The sequence below is a fragment of the Eleutherodactylus coqui genome, chromosome 10 (genome assembly GCF_035609145.1).
Source record: "Eleutherodactylus coqui strain aEleCoq1 chromosome 10, aEleCoq1.hap1, whole genome shotgun sequence".
In the NCBI taxonomy this organism is placed as follows: Eukaryota; Metazoa; Chordata; class Amphibia; order Anura; family Eleutherodactylidae; genus Eleutherodactylus; species Eleutherodactylus coqui.
Window position 1 is genome coordinate 107,801,157 of NC_089846.1, and position 16,376 is coordinate 107,817,532.

The following is a 16,376-nucleotide window of genomic DNA, read 5'->3' on the forward strand; positions in this document are numbered from 1 at the left end:
CAGAAAAAGACAAATATTACAGAAACTAGAGGTGAAAAAAGGTAAAAAGGACACTGTCAAGACTTTAGCTGTTAGGCCTCCTTCCCACGAACGGATTTACGCCGCGTAAATTCGCGGCAAAAATCCGCTGCGTTGCCCCCTGCTATTAGGTTCTATTGAACCTAATAGCTCAATGCTCACGATGCGGAATTCCACCGCGGAATTTCGCACCGTGAAATCTCCCGTCCTCACCCGCGGCATGCTCTATTTGCCGCGGGTGTACGCGCTGACGGCTTCCATTGCAGTCAATGGAAGCCGTCCATTCACGCTATCTCCCGCTGTAACACAGCGGAAGATAGCGTGAAAACGCTTTCCCGCCTACCGCCGCCGCGTCATATGACGCGGCCGGCGCGTCACATGACACGGCCGGCCGCGTCATGTGACGTGGTGGGCGTGTCACATGACGCGACGGCGGTGGGCGGGGAAGCGTCTTCACGCTATCTTCCGCTGGTAAGTATGGGGTCTCTGGGGGGCGCCGTGACGGGCTTCACTGCGGAATATTCCGCGGCGGAGCCCGTCACGCTCGTGTGAAGCCGGCCTTAAGGAGATTCTGACACTATATACAGTGGGCAGTCCGCATGAGAATTCAAAGGTGGTTTTTATATAACACTGTATGAATTAGCCACCAAGTTAGCAAATTTGCAAGTATAGAAGATTGAAAGGCAGGGAATATGTAGTTTTAGGCTCTATTCATATCTGCATGCCTTTAGTGCAGATCTGACATAAAATCAATAAAATTGCACAGAATGTTTCATTGTTTTTTCTGGAAAAATGTTGGACAGCATGAAGGAAGCCCAAGTCACCCCATTATAGTCAGTGGGTCTATTGGACAACATAGGACAGATATGTCTGGCTTTCATGATGGAACAGGAAAAAGGAATGTCACAAGGCAAAACCTTCTATAAATATTATGGTTGCACCTATAGGCAGTATAAACACCAAGTTCTTAGTGTTATGTTCACATTGTATATCTGCTGTAATATGACATAGAGAATTGGCTAAGCAGCAGCACAAATAATAAAGACTTGGGTATATTAATAAATCATAGACAGAACATGAGTCAACACTGTGATGTCACAACAAAAAGGCAAACACAATTCTGGGATGTATTAAGAGAAGCATAGAGTCTAGATCACGTGAGGTCATTATCCCCCTCTACTCTTCCTTACTCAGACCTCATCTGGAATACTGTGTCCAGTTCTGGGAACTTCAATTTAAAAAAAGACATCAACAAAATGGAGCAAGTTTAGAGAAGAGTTACTAAGATGGTGAGCGGTCTGCAAATCATGTCCTATGAGGAACGGTTAAAGGATCTGGGAATATTTAGCTTGCAAAAAAGAAGGCTGAGAGGAGACTTAATAGCTGTCTACAAATATCTGAAGGGCTGTCGCAGTGCAGAGGGATCAGCCCTATTTACACAAAGAAAAACAAGAAGCAATGGGATGAAACTGAAAGGGAAGAGACACAGATTAGATATTAGACCATGAGGGTGATGAATGAGTGGAGCAGGTTGCCACAGGAGGTGGTAAGTCCTCCTTCAATGGAAGTCTTCAAACAGAGGCTGAACAGACATCTGTCTGGGATGGTTTAGTGGACCTGCACTGAGCAGGGCGTTGGACCCTATGATCCTGGAGGTCCTTTCTAACTCTACCATTCTAGGATTCTATGACAGATACTGAAAACTGAGATCAATTTATAAGCTCATGGTCACTACAGGGTCATTACACTGGATATAACATCCTCCATGTGTAGATACTGACTCCTGGATGGACATACCGTATATACAGTACAGATAAGCACAATAGTCATGAAGATTGGAAGATGATTGAACATAATTGAAAGTAAAAAGAAGCAGCAAATTATTAAAAGTCACAGAATGGTAGGAAAAGCCATTGTTATGATTTCCATAACAAGTACAGGCAATTCTTTCTACCACTTTCTGAGTCTGTCATTATTACACATTATTATACAGGGACCAATTGTACGTTAGATGTTGATTGAAGGTGTACGTCTGACTGCTAGAAATATAATAATAACGTTTCAGCTTCAAGAGATTTAATGATATGCTATATTAAGCACTAATTAAAATGTCGAACAAAGCTACCTCTGACACATTTATTTTCTGACTGCTCCCACTCAATAATTCTTATAATATTTGGTGCAGGGAAAAATAAAATGGATGCCCTTATTAGCGGAGCTTTTATGCTCCCAGACCGCTTATCGCTGTGGGCAGCCTGTTTACCGTCCGTTCTAACAATCCTGCTGGGTGCTGGTAATTCTTGTACAAATTGAGATGTAAAAGGATCAGTATGAATAATAATACCAAGTGGATATGATTTTAATCAAAAGACCTAAAGACATCTAATTAGTCTCTGTTTCTTATGGCGGGGTTAAATTGACTCCACATGACAAATTGGTCTATGATAGTGTAGCCTCAATGATACTGCCTTGTGCCGGCCATGTCAATTATAACACATGATGAATGTAACGCGGTGCTGCGTGTAATGATAGTCCAAGAAGAATACAGCAATTTGTCTGATACCTTAAACTAGGGAGTCCGAATATTTAATCATTAAACAGGCTCTGCCTGCATTACGTGATTTAAAAACTCTGGACTTACACTAAATGTCTAGGATCATTATTATATGACTTATTACTATGTGAGAAGCAATGTAAATATACGGGATGTTGCTTGTAGTCAAGTAAATAGAGATACACTTACAAAATGACCACGAAAAGCTAAAAATCAGGTCTGCTCTGAAATGTAATTACACTGAAACATTGAAGCCCATATTTCATTATATCTGCCATCAGATAACATGTATTAATGTTGCACTGTACCATCTGGTAAAGAGGTAGGTCATTGGCTAACTGCAGGACTAGGGGCTGGTTGCTCCAGAGTTTTGACCTGAGTTGATCTAGGATCAAGTATCAAAATGTTGCACCAACACAGTTTAGCGATCTTGGTTTAAATCTAAGTTCAATTTCATTTTTTGGCTGATCAAACTAGTTGAACTTTGTTTAGCAGCCAAAATCCAAGATGGCAGACTAAGCTGACTGCCTGATAGGCTTTTCCTGGGAGGTGAAATCACATCTACATTTTCTGCTGCCGTGTTTTTACTATCGCTATGAATCCTGGGAAGATCGCTGTGAATGCTAGGAAGATTACCTGACCAAAGTCACCAATCACTGTGCTTGATATATTTCTTCTAGATTCAACCACTGATTGTAGATCAAGTGAACTTGGTCTTGCAGATCTTAGATCAAAAAGTGTTAGTGCCACACTTTTTTCTTAAACCAAGTTCAATAGCTGATTGCAGTTTAACCAAGCATGGATCAACAACATGGTTGGTGCAACTGGTCCTTGATAAGACTAGGTAGGACAATGACTATGTTGGGCATAGAATTCTGGAATATGATACCACAATGGTGTTAGGTTCCATTTAGAGATGAGCGAGCACGCTCGGTAAGGTCAGTTACTCGAGCGAGCATCGCATATCTCGAGTAACTGCCTTCTCGTCCGAGCGTGCTCGGGGGGTCAGCTGTAGGGGATATCTCTCTCTCCCCCCGCTGCCCCCCCGAGCATGCTCGGACGAGAAGGCAGTTACTCGAGATGAGCGATACTCGCTCGAGTAACTGACCTTACTGAGTGTGCTCGCTCCTCTCTAGTTTCATTTCATCTAATTACCTGAGCTTGTGGTTCTGTTCTGCCTTGTAAAAAAATGGAACCTGACGGATCTATTATAAGTCAACAAGATCTATTTGGATCCGTTAGGATCCTTTGCAAAACAAAATGTCCATCATAAATCCAGTAAAATCAGAAGCCATTAAGTTAATATTACAGTATATTGATATCATATATACAGAGTAAAAATCAATATATCAACTCATATTAAATATGAGTTAAAAACAGACTAGAATAGGAAGCGGAGCATTGATTTCTTCCTGCTTAATTGGGTGCATGCACCATGGACCAGTGCTGCTATTGGTGCAGGACATTCATGTGACTCTGCCACTTTAGTATTTAAGCGAGTAAAGACAAGTTTGCAAAAGTCTGTTAGAAGCTGCAAGATTTGGTCAGACTTTCACCCTTACCATGGGTAAAGCATGTTTCCATTATTACCTATTCCTATTACTGCACAGCACAAGGTCTTGGGTTACCACTATAGTTTTTTGTAGAGGGTTGTTTTTTATTGCTGATAGTCTTTATACTTATCTACCGCTTCTATTGTCACATTTAGCTGAGTCTGTTCCAACTTTGTAAAGTTTTTAATTTTTATTTTTGGTAGATTGTGTTTAACTCCTTTTCTTTTTGTAAGGTATTTGTATATGTTGTTGAGTTTCTATTCACAATTATGAAGGAACTTAAAGATTTTTTTGACAAGCTCATGTATTTGTAAATTGTAGTGTGAGTTTATTGTATTGATCATATATACAGAGCCAAACGTCACCAACCTGTATTAAAAATGCTCCAACTGCAGTGTCAAAGTACACTGAATGAAAGGGAGCCTACAGAGACAGCTGGCCATTATATGTGATTGAAGCAACACATCAAAATAGTCACTAATATAATGTGCTATTTAATTCCAAGATCAGCAGACACCCCAAATCTCAGCAGGCCTGTGTTGATTCCAACTATTGTACCCTCATGACAAAGAGTGCCGCGATCCCATTGAAAAGAAAAAAATATGTCTGCTATCCATTGCACTGATTTCATTACTTTGTTACAATGAATTTAAAGGGAATATATTACCTAGATTTTTTTAAAAATTAGAACCAAATATGGAAACGATTCCTTTCTTAAATTCCTTTTTAATTTTCTGATTGTACAGAAGCCTATAATTAAGCTCAGTGGCCAGTGTGTAACCTGCTAAATTTTAGGATTAATTTAGAATATATATAGACAATCATGTGGAAAATTAAAAAAAAAAAAATCTCCAAAAACATTTTAAAAAATGGTAACTGCACTTTGAGCCATCTTGTGTTACTTTGATAGTCAATATGATGACCAGAAAATCACTTTATTTACATAAAATGACATTTTTGTGCTGAAAAATCCATCCAAAATGCTAGCCACTAGGGGTCTTCCTTTCCTCAAATTTGCATCTACCTCATTTTTAAAGTGAAGTCTATTTTTATTAACAGAGAAAACAAGAGGGAATACAGGGAGTGGTGGAAGATATGACTTATGCTGCCCATAGACATCTATGGGGAAGAGTGGTGGTGGTGTGTGTGTGTGTGAGGGGGGGGGGGGGGGGCACACACAGAAATACTGCAGCATTTAACTGGTTAGATATAAAGCCTGCAGAGGGGAAAACTGGTAAAAATGTAGTTTACAAGTCCTATGACAGCCAATAATAGTCTTATTACTCATGTACACACATGACAGCTTATTCTCAAAAGTTATCTGAAAGTGCAGGTACCCCTTAACATAAACATGTAAACAATATGGCCGATATTTACTAAGACTGTCGTATCTTATGCCAGTCTAAGTAAAAAAAGATAGGTGCAGTGCACCCCTGTTAATAAGTTTAGTGCATTTGGAACTCACAGTCAAAAAGTCTAATTTAGGCATGCCATGAGCAGGTGTAGATTTACACCAAAATCTGTTCCATGTCTCGGCACTGTTCTTGATAATTTTGACTATGTCTCCCACTTTTTTTTTAAATCACTTTTCATATTTAGTAAGTGACAAGGAAAGTAGCACATTTTTGTGCAAAGTTAGCCTGCATATGATCACTCTACAGTTATACTCCTTCGCCACGTTGAGGTCTGATGGTGAGAGTTGACCCAGAGTGGCAACAACTGAATGGTTAATCATTAGAGTTGAGCGAACGTACTCTTCCGAGCTTGATGCCCATTTGAGTATTAGCATACTCAATGGTGCTCGCTACTCGAGCTAGCATAACGCCATGTTCGACCCCCCCCCCCCCAGTTTTGACCCCTCCTCGCTGCGACGTGTCAGTTTTGACCCCTCCCCGCTGCAACGCTGTGCACGTCAATGGTAGTTTGTGGCTGGCTTGGCGGAGGAGAGAGAGAGAACAAAAAAAAAGCTCAGCAATCAGCGGATCCCATACAAAAATGCTTGAGTCTCCCATTGAAGTCAATGGGGTTCGTTACTCGAATAGAGCTCTCGAATTTTACGAAAAGCTTGATTCGAATAACCCGGACCCGACCATTTGGGTACTCGCTCATCTCTATTAATCATCATCATCATGCCATATTTGAACACTATATTCCCTTTAAGAGATAATGATCCTATATGGTAAAAAAACCCTATTTTAAGCATCAGATATAGTTGTTGTCTGTAGATAAATACAGATTTCCTGTTTACATGTACTGCCGGTTATAAAGCATTGGAATTGTCACTGAGTCATCATAATATATATAACTGAAGCCAGATGGGACATATTACTTGGCTGTACAAATGTCATTGTTTGTGAATGACAATACACTTATTTGCCAACCGTTCTTTGTTCCAGGGACATTTTCAGGTTTCGAAGATGCGTTCCTGGAAATGCCCTTGTTTTTCATTGCTGACCAACTGCAAAATAAATGTCCTCTTCTGCAGGTCATACTCATCTATTACCATCTATTCACATCCCGGGCTTTTAAAGTTAATATTAATTGACAACAAATAAATTGTAACACATTCTAATGAAATTTGTCCAACATAATATAATGCATATTATAGAACAGCCAGACAGCCCTTGGAAACAGACTATTGATGAAGTGAATCCACTAGCTCAGCAGACAACTGTCCCTGAAAATTATTTTAAAAAGTTGGCAACTTTGCAAAATAGAAAAGTAGCCCTGGGAAGGCATTAGTGGGAATGCTCTACGTCTTGCAGCTCTAGAGAATCCATCATGGGATGCTTCAATACATACTATATTATATTGCACATATAATGGTGAAAATAGGTAAAGACAGAGAGCCAAACTCTTACCGATAACATACGCAAGCAGCAGTGCTAGTGTTACTGTAATTGCCGTAGCACTCAAGGCCGTACATTTCCAGTTACAGCACCGGTAGGATTTGTTAAATGTAAAGGCAGGCCTGGAGAAGGTGCTCCTGGGCAAGGGTCTCGGAGGTGGAGAGTAGACTGTATTTGAAGTTAGAGGGTAATTCTGGCCAGCAGCACTGAAGATTGGAGATGTACCGGATCCGTGCTTGAAGAGGAAATGCCTGCAAGGATAAAAAGAGGCTCAAATGCTATAAACATCATCAGCATGCAGTATAGGGTAGCAATAATCATTAGCCAGTTCTTCTTGATCATGAATTCTTTTGTTACAACACCTTTTATAAACTTCATTAGCAAAACACACAATGTGCAGAGCATACTTAGCATTTAAATACTGTATGACCTCGCAAAAGGCGTTGGATTTGGCATCAAATGAAAGCACATATGTTTTGTGAGTAATACAAGTAGAAATGACACATTTGAAGAAATAATTAATGTCTGCCAACACATCATTATTGTTTTTTTGATGAGAAAATCACAAGGTTGCAATAAAGGTCTACACTCCGGATTGCTGATCTACCTCCATAACCCTGCTTCTCATAACAGAGAACTGAACAGATGAAAATTAAAATGGATTAAAACCCATAGGAATAGGCTTTTGTCCGTAGCATTAGACAAATATTGTCAATACTGGAAGATTCCATTTGCCTGCCATTCATAAGATCTGATAGGCTCCAGATTATCTGATATATATTTTTTTATTATACAGTCATAGAAAAGCGTATAAAACTTACTTGTAAAGAGTGAAAGAGTGACCAAGTCCAGTAAGACAGCTCAAAATTACATGCCGCCAGGATACAAATCTTTGCCAAACAGACCCCAGGCAACCAGCCTGCAGATGAGCATGCATTAATGTAACTAGATTGATACAATGTTCGCAACAGGAATATGTTTGGAAAAATGGTTGTAAATGTTTAAAAAGCTGTCGAGCCAAGGATTCGTATTGAACTGTTGACCGTCCAAGGCTTGGTCTTCCATGTTTTGGGGAAATGGCAACAGTTGAAATGGTAAGTAATTGATATGAAGATTGCTTACCCACACTTGACTCTCCCTAGTGACTGAAGCACAACAGTGCCGCTAGACTTAACATAGGAATTTTGACCTGGCCTGACAGGGCCACAAATTTTATGACTTTGCAGTGGTGGTGAGAATTAGAGATGAGCGAGCACCCAAATGCTCGGTTCCTCGTTATTTGAGCTTTTCGTAGAATTCGAGAGCTCTTCTCAAGTAACGAACCCCATTGACTACAATGGGATACTCGAGCATTTTTGAATGTGGGACGCCGGGTCCCGAGCTTTTTTTTTTTCGGTTCGTGTGTCAAAAACTGGGGCGGGGTCGAACATGGCGTGATGCTCGTTCAAGTAACGAGCACCATCGAGTATGCTAATACTCGAACGAGCATCACGCTCGGCAGAGTACGTTCGCTAAACTCTAGTGAGGATGTAACAAATCTAATGATAACAAAATCATCCACCAAAGGTCACACAAAGGGGTCAAAGTGTGGTGCCAAAAAAAGCCTGTAGGCTTTTTTATATTAGATATCAGATAATAGCCATGACAATATGGTCATATCAACTTTTTAAGAGCATGAGCTGCTCTTTGCAGCTTTCTTCTCTGACTAAAAACCCCTTTACATGGCACAATAATTTGTCACAAACATTCCTCAGTATGTTCATTTGCCTGACAATCAGCCTATGTAACATTTATTCTTTGGCTGATCGTTGATTTTAAGTGGGCATAATAATGCTTGCTCATCAGCTGTACATCTCCCGGTATGAATAGGGAGATTTACAGCTGGCCTGTTGGTGGAAAGATCGTACTAATGACCATTCATCCTCATGGCAATAATTCTAAATCCTTGTAAACAAAAGCAAAGAGCGCTAATCAACACTATTGTTGATCTGCTTTCATTTACATTGGGCCAAGAATCAACCCATGTAAAAGGTACTTAGTATAGAAGGATCCTCAGCAGGGAATCCTTTATATGGAAAAGAGTTGTCCTGATGGCACAATACCTTTTATCAGAAGAGTCCCATAACTGGTTATCTCTTCCAGTTTTAGAATCCTTTCAGACAGCACAATTGATGTTTGCACGAGTGGACGAACTGATGACGTCATCAGCAGCTTGTTCGCTTTTGTGCAGCCTGTTTAGACAGACAGGTTGATTGTTGACTTGTTTAACGAGAATTGTTCACTTCTCGTTCAGTGTTTCACATGTGCTGAACAATTATTGTTTACTTTCGTTCATTTTAATGATTTTTAGAATGAATCATTCCATCTAAAAGCACCCTTAACCCCTTGAGTGGCGGGTTTCCTACCACCCTGTCGTGCCCACCAGGGCAGGTTTTTTTAAAATGGTCTAATCATTGAATTTCAACTAATTTTGCAGTTGCGTCTCAAGAGCCATAACTTTTTCATTTTTCCATTGACACGGCCATATAAGGGCTTGTTTTTTGCGGGACAAGTTGTGATTTTTTAAACAGGGGGGAGGAAAAAAAGAAATGGGGAAAAAAGAAAAAAAGGGGCCATGTCATTAAGGGGTTAAATAATGTATTAACTTCCTTCTCTGGGTCATTACGACGCATGGATACCACATGTGTGATTATATTTTTGATTTTTCTACAAAGTAAAGGGAGACAAGTGTTTTTATAATTTTTTAAATAATTTTTTTACTTTTTTTTTTTCTTTTGTCCCTTTAGGGGACTTCCACAGGGACCCATCAGGACCCCTGATCACATTCCGGGGGTCCGATGGTGACAGCCCTTTACATGCTGCAGTGACAGCCCTTTACATGCTGCAGTCACATAGGCTGCAGCATGTAAAGGGTTAACACAGCAGAGATCGGAGGTTTTCTCTGATCTCTGCTGTAAGAGCAGGTACCTAGCTGTCCTCTGACAGACAAGTACCAAGCTCTCCCTGCCACAGAGACCATCAGCTTGCTTCTGACAAGCCGATGGTCTCTATGGCAACCTGTAAACAAACCAGTGCAGGAGATTGCCGGCATGACGGCAATATCTTCTGCTGGTTTTTCAAAGTCCTTGCTTTGTTCTCTGTGGGTCTGTGCAGGCAGAGCACAATGTCACAGCTTGTGGCATTGTGCTCTGCAGCTCCCATAGTGATACATAGCCCGGAAATCTTCCGGGCTATGTTGCTATGAGCAGTGGAGCTTGTCCCGGAAATTTTCCGGCACGCCCCTCAAGGGGTTAAAAGAATCCAGATTGTCTTGTTAGCGCTGAACCAGACTATAAGAAATTGCGGATTAAAGGAATTCAGTCTAATACACTTTAGATTATGAGTTTTAGAATCTCAGCTATTACTCTAAACTCCCTTGAACAAGTCAAACTTAATGGTTTATTCAATACTTGGTTTACTAAGAGGAAATATAATCACAAACTGGTAGAATCCTGAAAAACCAAATGGGCAGTGGTGAAAACAATTCACTGGTAGTTAAATCCTTCAACGGTGATAGCAAATTAGTTTCAAAATGAAGGAGGAATACCTTGAGAATATTGAGTCTTGAGAATATTATGTTAATTGCATGAATCAATCTATTTCCAGTAAACAGAGACATTATATGACCCTCGTAACTATAAAAAGGTTGCCTAGCAGACCCACTCATTTTTGTGAAGATTTGTCATATGTCAGTGACTTTACAATGACATAAAAACCTGTGCAACCTGCTCTACTGTTTGGCTGCTGTACTTCAATAAGCCGTCTATGAGTCCTATGAAACGGTTGTGTGGGGGATTCCTGTTGTGAATACCGTGGAAGGGGACTTGGGGAAGTCTTGTTGTGACTACAAGGCAAATAGGCAGGGGGATACTTCAACTAGTAGGAAAATTAGGAGCATTCTGCGTCTACTGAGAAAGCAAAATGGTTGTTGTAACTACAGGAACCTGCTGTCAATTAGTAAAGGGGATCTTCTCTGACAACTAGGAAGGGGAAAGTAATTGACACAATTACGGAATTGTTGGAAGTCAACTAACAGGGGAAACAGGAACAAGACAAAAGGCTAATGCTCTCTCAAGCAGTACAGTCAGACCAGAGAATAGAACTTTATGATCACAAACAATACTGTACTTGTCTAGTAGAGTAGTATCTATAAGACATAAGTCGAATTGAAGCCCATATAGTTAGAATCACTGATGTGGATGGAATTGATAAGTAGAAATCCAAAATGGCGTCAGATAAAGTTCGGTATGTGTTTCAAGGCCTTCAAATATGTAGTCTCTATTCAACAAGAAACTTGACAAAGAAACGTAAAATTATTATATAATTATTAGAGATGAGCGAGTATACTTGCTAAGGCACATTACTCGAGCGAGTAGTGCCTTAGCCGAGTATCTCCCCGCTTGTCTCTAAAGATTCGGGGGCCGGCGGTGGGCGGGGAGCGGCGGAGGAGAGCGGGGAGGAACGGAGGGGAGATCTCTGTCTCCCCCCCGCTACCCACCAAAACTCACCTGTCACCCGCGCCGGCCCCCCGAATCTTTAGAGACGAGCGGGAAGATACCCAGCTAAGGCACTACTCGCTCGAGTAATGTGCCTTAGCGAGTATACTCGCTCATCTCTAATACCTATACTATATGTAATTAGTATAAAGCATCACAGTATGCAAAAAGACTTTTAGATGAACTTGTGTATGAACTTGTGTACCAGAGTCAGAATGTTCTCTTCGGTTTTGGACTAATTGCCAGAAGTTTATCAATGGCAGTTATGTTTTAACTCTGCAGTTAGAAAATGCCTTCCTTTGTCCTTGAGATTCTTTTAGCATGCGATCTCTTGACCTAGGTCAGTTTAACTACAAACTATCAATAGTTGAGCAACTCCCCAACTTCCCTTATTTTGTGCCCAAGTTATTGACAAAGGATACTCTCACTGTAAAAAAGCCGCACCTCTGGTTGAGCAACAGAGTACCATTTTGAAACTGGTTACAATTCCATCAAAGAAAGCACCACAAGAGCCAGGAAGAATGCATATCAGCCTGCTGGACCCAAATCTTGGCAAGGAACTACAGTATCTATTGATACATGTCTCCATATCAACTACAAGAGCAATGTATTTTGCCTATTAGATTTTGAGGTTGATAATCAAATATGCATGTTCCAAATAAGACCCATTTTTCTTTATATAACAGTGATTTGGAGGTAGCAAGACCACCTAGAGTTAAACAGGTATTCCAGAACTTTTACTATTGATGACCTATCCTTAGGATAGGTCAACAATAGCTGAATGGCAGAAGCATGCCACTCGGGATCCCCACCGCTCAGCTGATCATTGGAGTCATACCCGTTCGGGATCCCCCCCACTCAGCTGATCATCAGTGCAGCGGGCTAGACCTAATGATAGGTCATCAATAGTAAATGTCCTGAAATACCGCTTAAAATGTGAGCTGCATATAAAACTTAAAGAACCTTTTCATATTGCATTTACAGGCTGCTCAAAAGTTAAATATTGCTGAGTGTTGGATATGTAGTCATTCAGCCATTCATACAAAACTATTTTACTGCTTGATGTTCCTACTTCTTGAGAAGAATTTGAACTGGAAGCTGCTTTTAGTAAAGTAATAAGGGGAAAAGGGAGTGTTTCCACGTGGCAATTATTTTGCAGACTTGCTACAGATTTGTTACACTGCAGAAACTCCGTAGCAAATCTACCATGTGTGCAAGATCCCAAAGTAACTAAATACCAACTATCTGGTATGTCAAGGATTAAGAATTATTTCTACAAGTGCCTGATCATTTGTTGTCAAAAAGAACTTCAATGATCTAGATAAATCTTTCATTCGTGTCGAGCCTTTATTTGACATCCCATGGATAAGTAGGTGCTGAATTAAGAAATAATTCAGTTTCATCATTGATTTGGCGGATTTATTGGTTAATATTACTGAATAATATGACAGGGCAAATTTATCTTTTCCTTCTGGAGAAGACTCTGGTTTTGGCTAATATTCCCAATCATTGTTACAAGGCTTGTTAAAAAGTCTGACATTGACTTTCAGGAATGCTGCCTTCCAATTGGTGGTGATGTAGAGACATTGTTCCATCTCACCATTTGCATAAATTTCCCATAGGAGCATGCAAGGCTTTATAAGTCTCCCCACTGGGTGCTCTCCCTAAGGAAAAACCGTACTCTTCCTAATCCCTGACAAACAAATTAAATGCTGTCCTAAACTCAGTTCTCTTCTCTGAATCTACAACCCTGCTGTTAAGGGCTCAGTCACACGGGCGCATCGGCGCCCGTGTGACTGCAGGAGGAAGACGGCCGTACCTCAAGACGGACATCTCTCTGCAGCACCAGGAGAAAGAACATGTGACCGGCTTAATTGCTGGTCATGTGTTCTTTCTTCAGCGCTGCGGGGAGTCGTTCGTCTTGAAGTACGGCCGTTTTCTTCCTGCAGGAAGAGCTCAGTCACACGGGCACATCGGCGCCTGTGTACGGGTGCCAATGCGCCAGTGTGACTGAGCCCTAAAAGTGCAAATATACTATATATACTCGAGTATAAGTATTTTTTTGTGCCGAAAAAGCACCGGCTGTGATTGGCTAGTGCTCGATCCAATCACAGCGCTTACTTACACAGCACGGACGGTGGGGGAATTTTCAAGCAGCTTGCTGCACCGCTGGGGGGACCATCGCGCCGGGGACATAGACGCCGGCTGGGAGGTGAGTATTGCGGGGTTTTTTTACCTACTATATACTTGAGTATAGTTAAGCTTATACTCGAGTCAATAGGTTTTACCAGTTTTTTGTGGTAAAACGTATTGACTTGGCTTATACTCGGGTCGGCTAATACTCTAGTATATATGGTATATCAGATAGCTGTGACTTCTCTGAAGATTGAGAAAATACCTGATACAATAGAATGGACTGATTAGTAGAGATCCAAGATGGAGTCAAGGCCTTAAAATTTCCGGCCTTTATTTAACAACAAACTTGCTGAAGAAACTTAAACTATCATATAACAATATTCATCCTCGTTTGCGTAACCGTACTATATATTATCAGAATAAAACATTTTGTCTAAAAACATCTAAACTTTCTATTACCTTTTAGATGAGATTGTGTCTGCACTTGTGTACCAGAATCAGAATGTAGCTTCTGCTTCTGTTAGTAACTTTCCTTTTTCCCTAGGGTTTTTTGCCTAATTTCCAAAAGTTTATCAATGTCAGTTATGTGTTTTTTTTAATCTGTGGTTACATAATGGCTTCCTTTGTCCTTAAGATTCTTTCATCTTTTCAGTCTGTGCCATTTTGACCTAGGCTGGTTTAACTATGATAAATCTGTGGTTGGCAAATTCCCAAACTCCCTTTATTTTGTGTCCAAGCTATTGTCATACAGCTGACACTTGGCGAATAATAACTCTATTCTCAAATCATATTATCACTCTACATTACGCCTGCTGTGTGATCTGTTCAGTGCATTGATTGCTCAGTAAATTATACTTATCAGTATGGTGTCTCTTTTTTGCCTGTTTGAGGTACCAAGATTTCATTGTTGACAATACAACAGTTGACATACGAGGGGATTAGTATTGGGTAGTGTCGGAGACTGTGGGGTCAGAACACTGCCATCCAAATTTTGGAACCCTCAGGTATTAATCTGATAATCTTTGGAAATTGTATCCATCTTTAATTTGCAATGCGTTTCAATTTTGAACAGGAATTTTCATCAGGCTCATAGTAAATACAAAGATAGTGATACATAAGATGGGAGTGATTTAACCCTTTCCAATCCACTGTCTGACGTCTAAAGACATTCTGATTGAAGGCTGTGCAGCTCTAATGTCGAAAGACATCCAGGAGGGTATTCTTACTGTATATTACTGGCCACTCTGTTGTCGTAGGCCTCTCCAGCATGTCCCATACCGCAGTACTAGCTCTAGCCAGCAGATGGTGCTATTGTATAATGGCAGAAAGAGAAAACCTTCTAGGAAACTTTGAAACCAAAATTGGATTGCAAAGGGTTAAGACCTCGGTGAGTTCTACCCAACATAAAATGTCAGATGCACAAATGAAATGACAATTTCACACATCTACAGTATACCTCGATACAAATCTCTATTAGAAAACCCTAAGGTGATTTCAACTGACAAAAAAACAAAAGTAGAGTTCAGTCAAGCATGATATGAACAAATTCACAATTCCGAACGAAAATCACCCAAAGTAATATTCTGCTTAAAGTACGGTATGGTCCTCATGGTCATATAATAGTTTCATTAGACTGCTTTGTTTCATTGACTTTGTACAGTACATGTCAAAGATTGCTCTTCAGAGTTGGAAGACGTATGCTAGTGAAGACTAAAATTTCCAAACATAATCCAACTGATCTCCAAGGGCTCAGTCACAAGGGCGCATCCAGGCGCCAATGCGCTCGTGTTACTGCAGGATAAGACGACTGCACTGCAGGTGCGGACGACTCTCCGCACCGCCGGAAGAAAGAACACATGACCGGCAATGGAGCCGGAAGTGCGGAGAGTCGTCCGCATATCGTCCGCACCCGCAGTGCGGACGTCTTCTTTGTGCAGTAACACGGGTGCATCGGCGCCTGGATGCGCCCATGTGACTGAGCCCTAAGGGTTCCTTCATGTAGGCATATTTTTCACCAAAAAGTGAAGTAGAACATACAGAGAGAAAGTATATTGGAAAGATTTGCATTTCTTCCAAATTTTTGACCCGCTCCTGGTTTTGGCTCACAAAATACTGATGAAAAATACGCCCATGTTAAGGAGTCCTAAAGGCTACTTCTACAAGATTTGGCAGTGCTCTGACTTAGAGCTCCTTCACACGGGTGTATTTGCATGCGTAAAATATACGCACGCAATATGCAGAGAATAGAACCCACTGATGTCAATGGGTTTGTCTTTAGCGTGCACACAAAAAAGAGGACATGCTTTATCTTTCTACAAATTTGCACACTAAATCTCCATATAGAAGTCTCTGGGGGATGCGCAAATGAATCTGCAATATGTAAGAGAATGTGTGAACCATTGTGCAATTCCATGAAAGAAAGAACACATCTGAAACTCATTAGGCTAAATAGTCATTTAAATCGAGGTGTTTTCATGTACCGCACACAAATTAATATGACCTGCGTGCACAAAAAGTACGGGTAAATGCTCCGATAGGCACACAAAAAAACTTGTTCATAGCACAAATCCGTTGCGTTGAAGCATCCGCAAAAATGCATATGCCAGTGTGAAGGAGCCCTTAAGGTTTGTCTAGACCTATGATTTGTCATTTGAATAAGTGAACGATGTCAGACTTCGCTCGGTCAGCCTGTTTATATTTAGATATATTGTTGGCTCGTTCACGAGAAATC

The 16,376-nt window shown here is 40.7% G+C and overlaps 1 protein-coding gene across 1 annotated transcript in view; it reads right to left on the minus strand.

Annotated features, from left to right (window-relative positions):
• The window catches only part of TENM1 (teneurin transmembrane protein 1), a 616,814-nt gene that overhangs the window by 288,507 nt on the left and 311,931 nt on the right, over positions 1 to 16,376 (minus strand). The window contains exon 6 of the mRNA XM_066581697.1: positions 6,987 to 7,225. Within this exon, the coding sequence (XP_066437794.1) occupies positions 6,987 to 7,225 (239 nt within the window). The remainder of the gene's footprint in view (positions 1 to 6,986; positions 7,226 to 16,376) is intronic.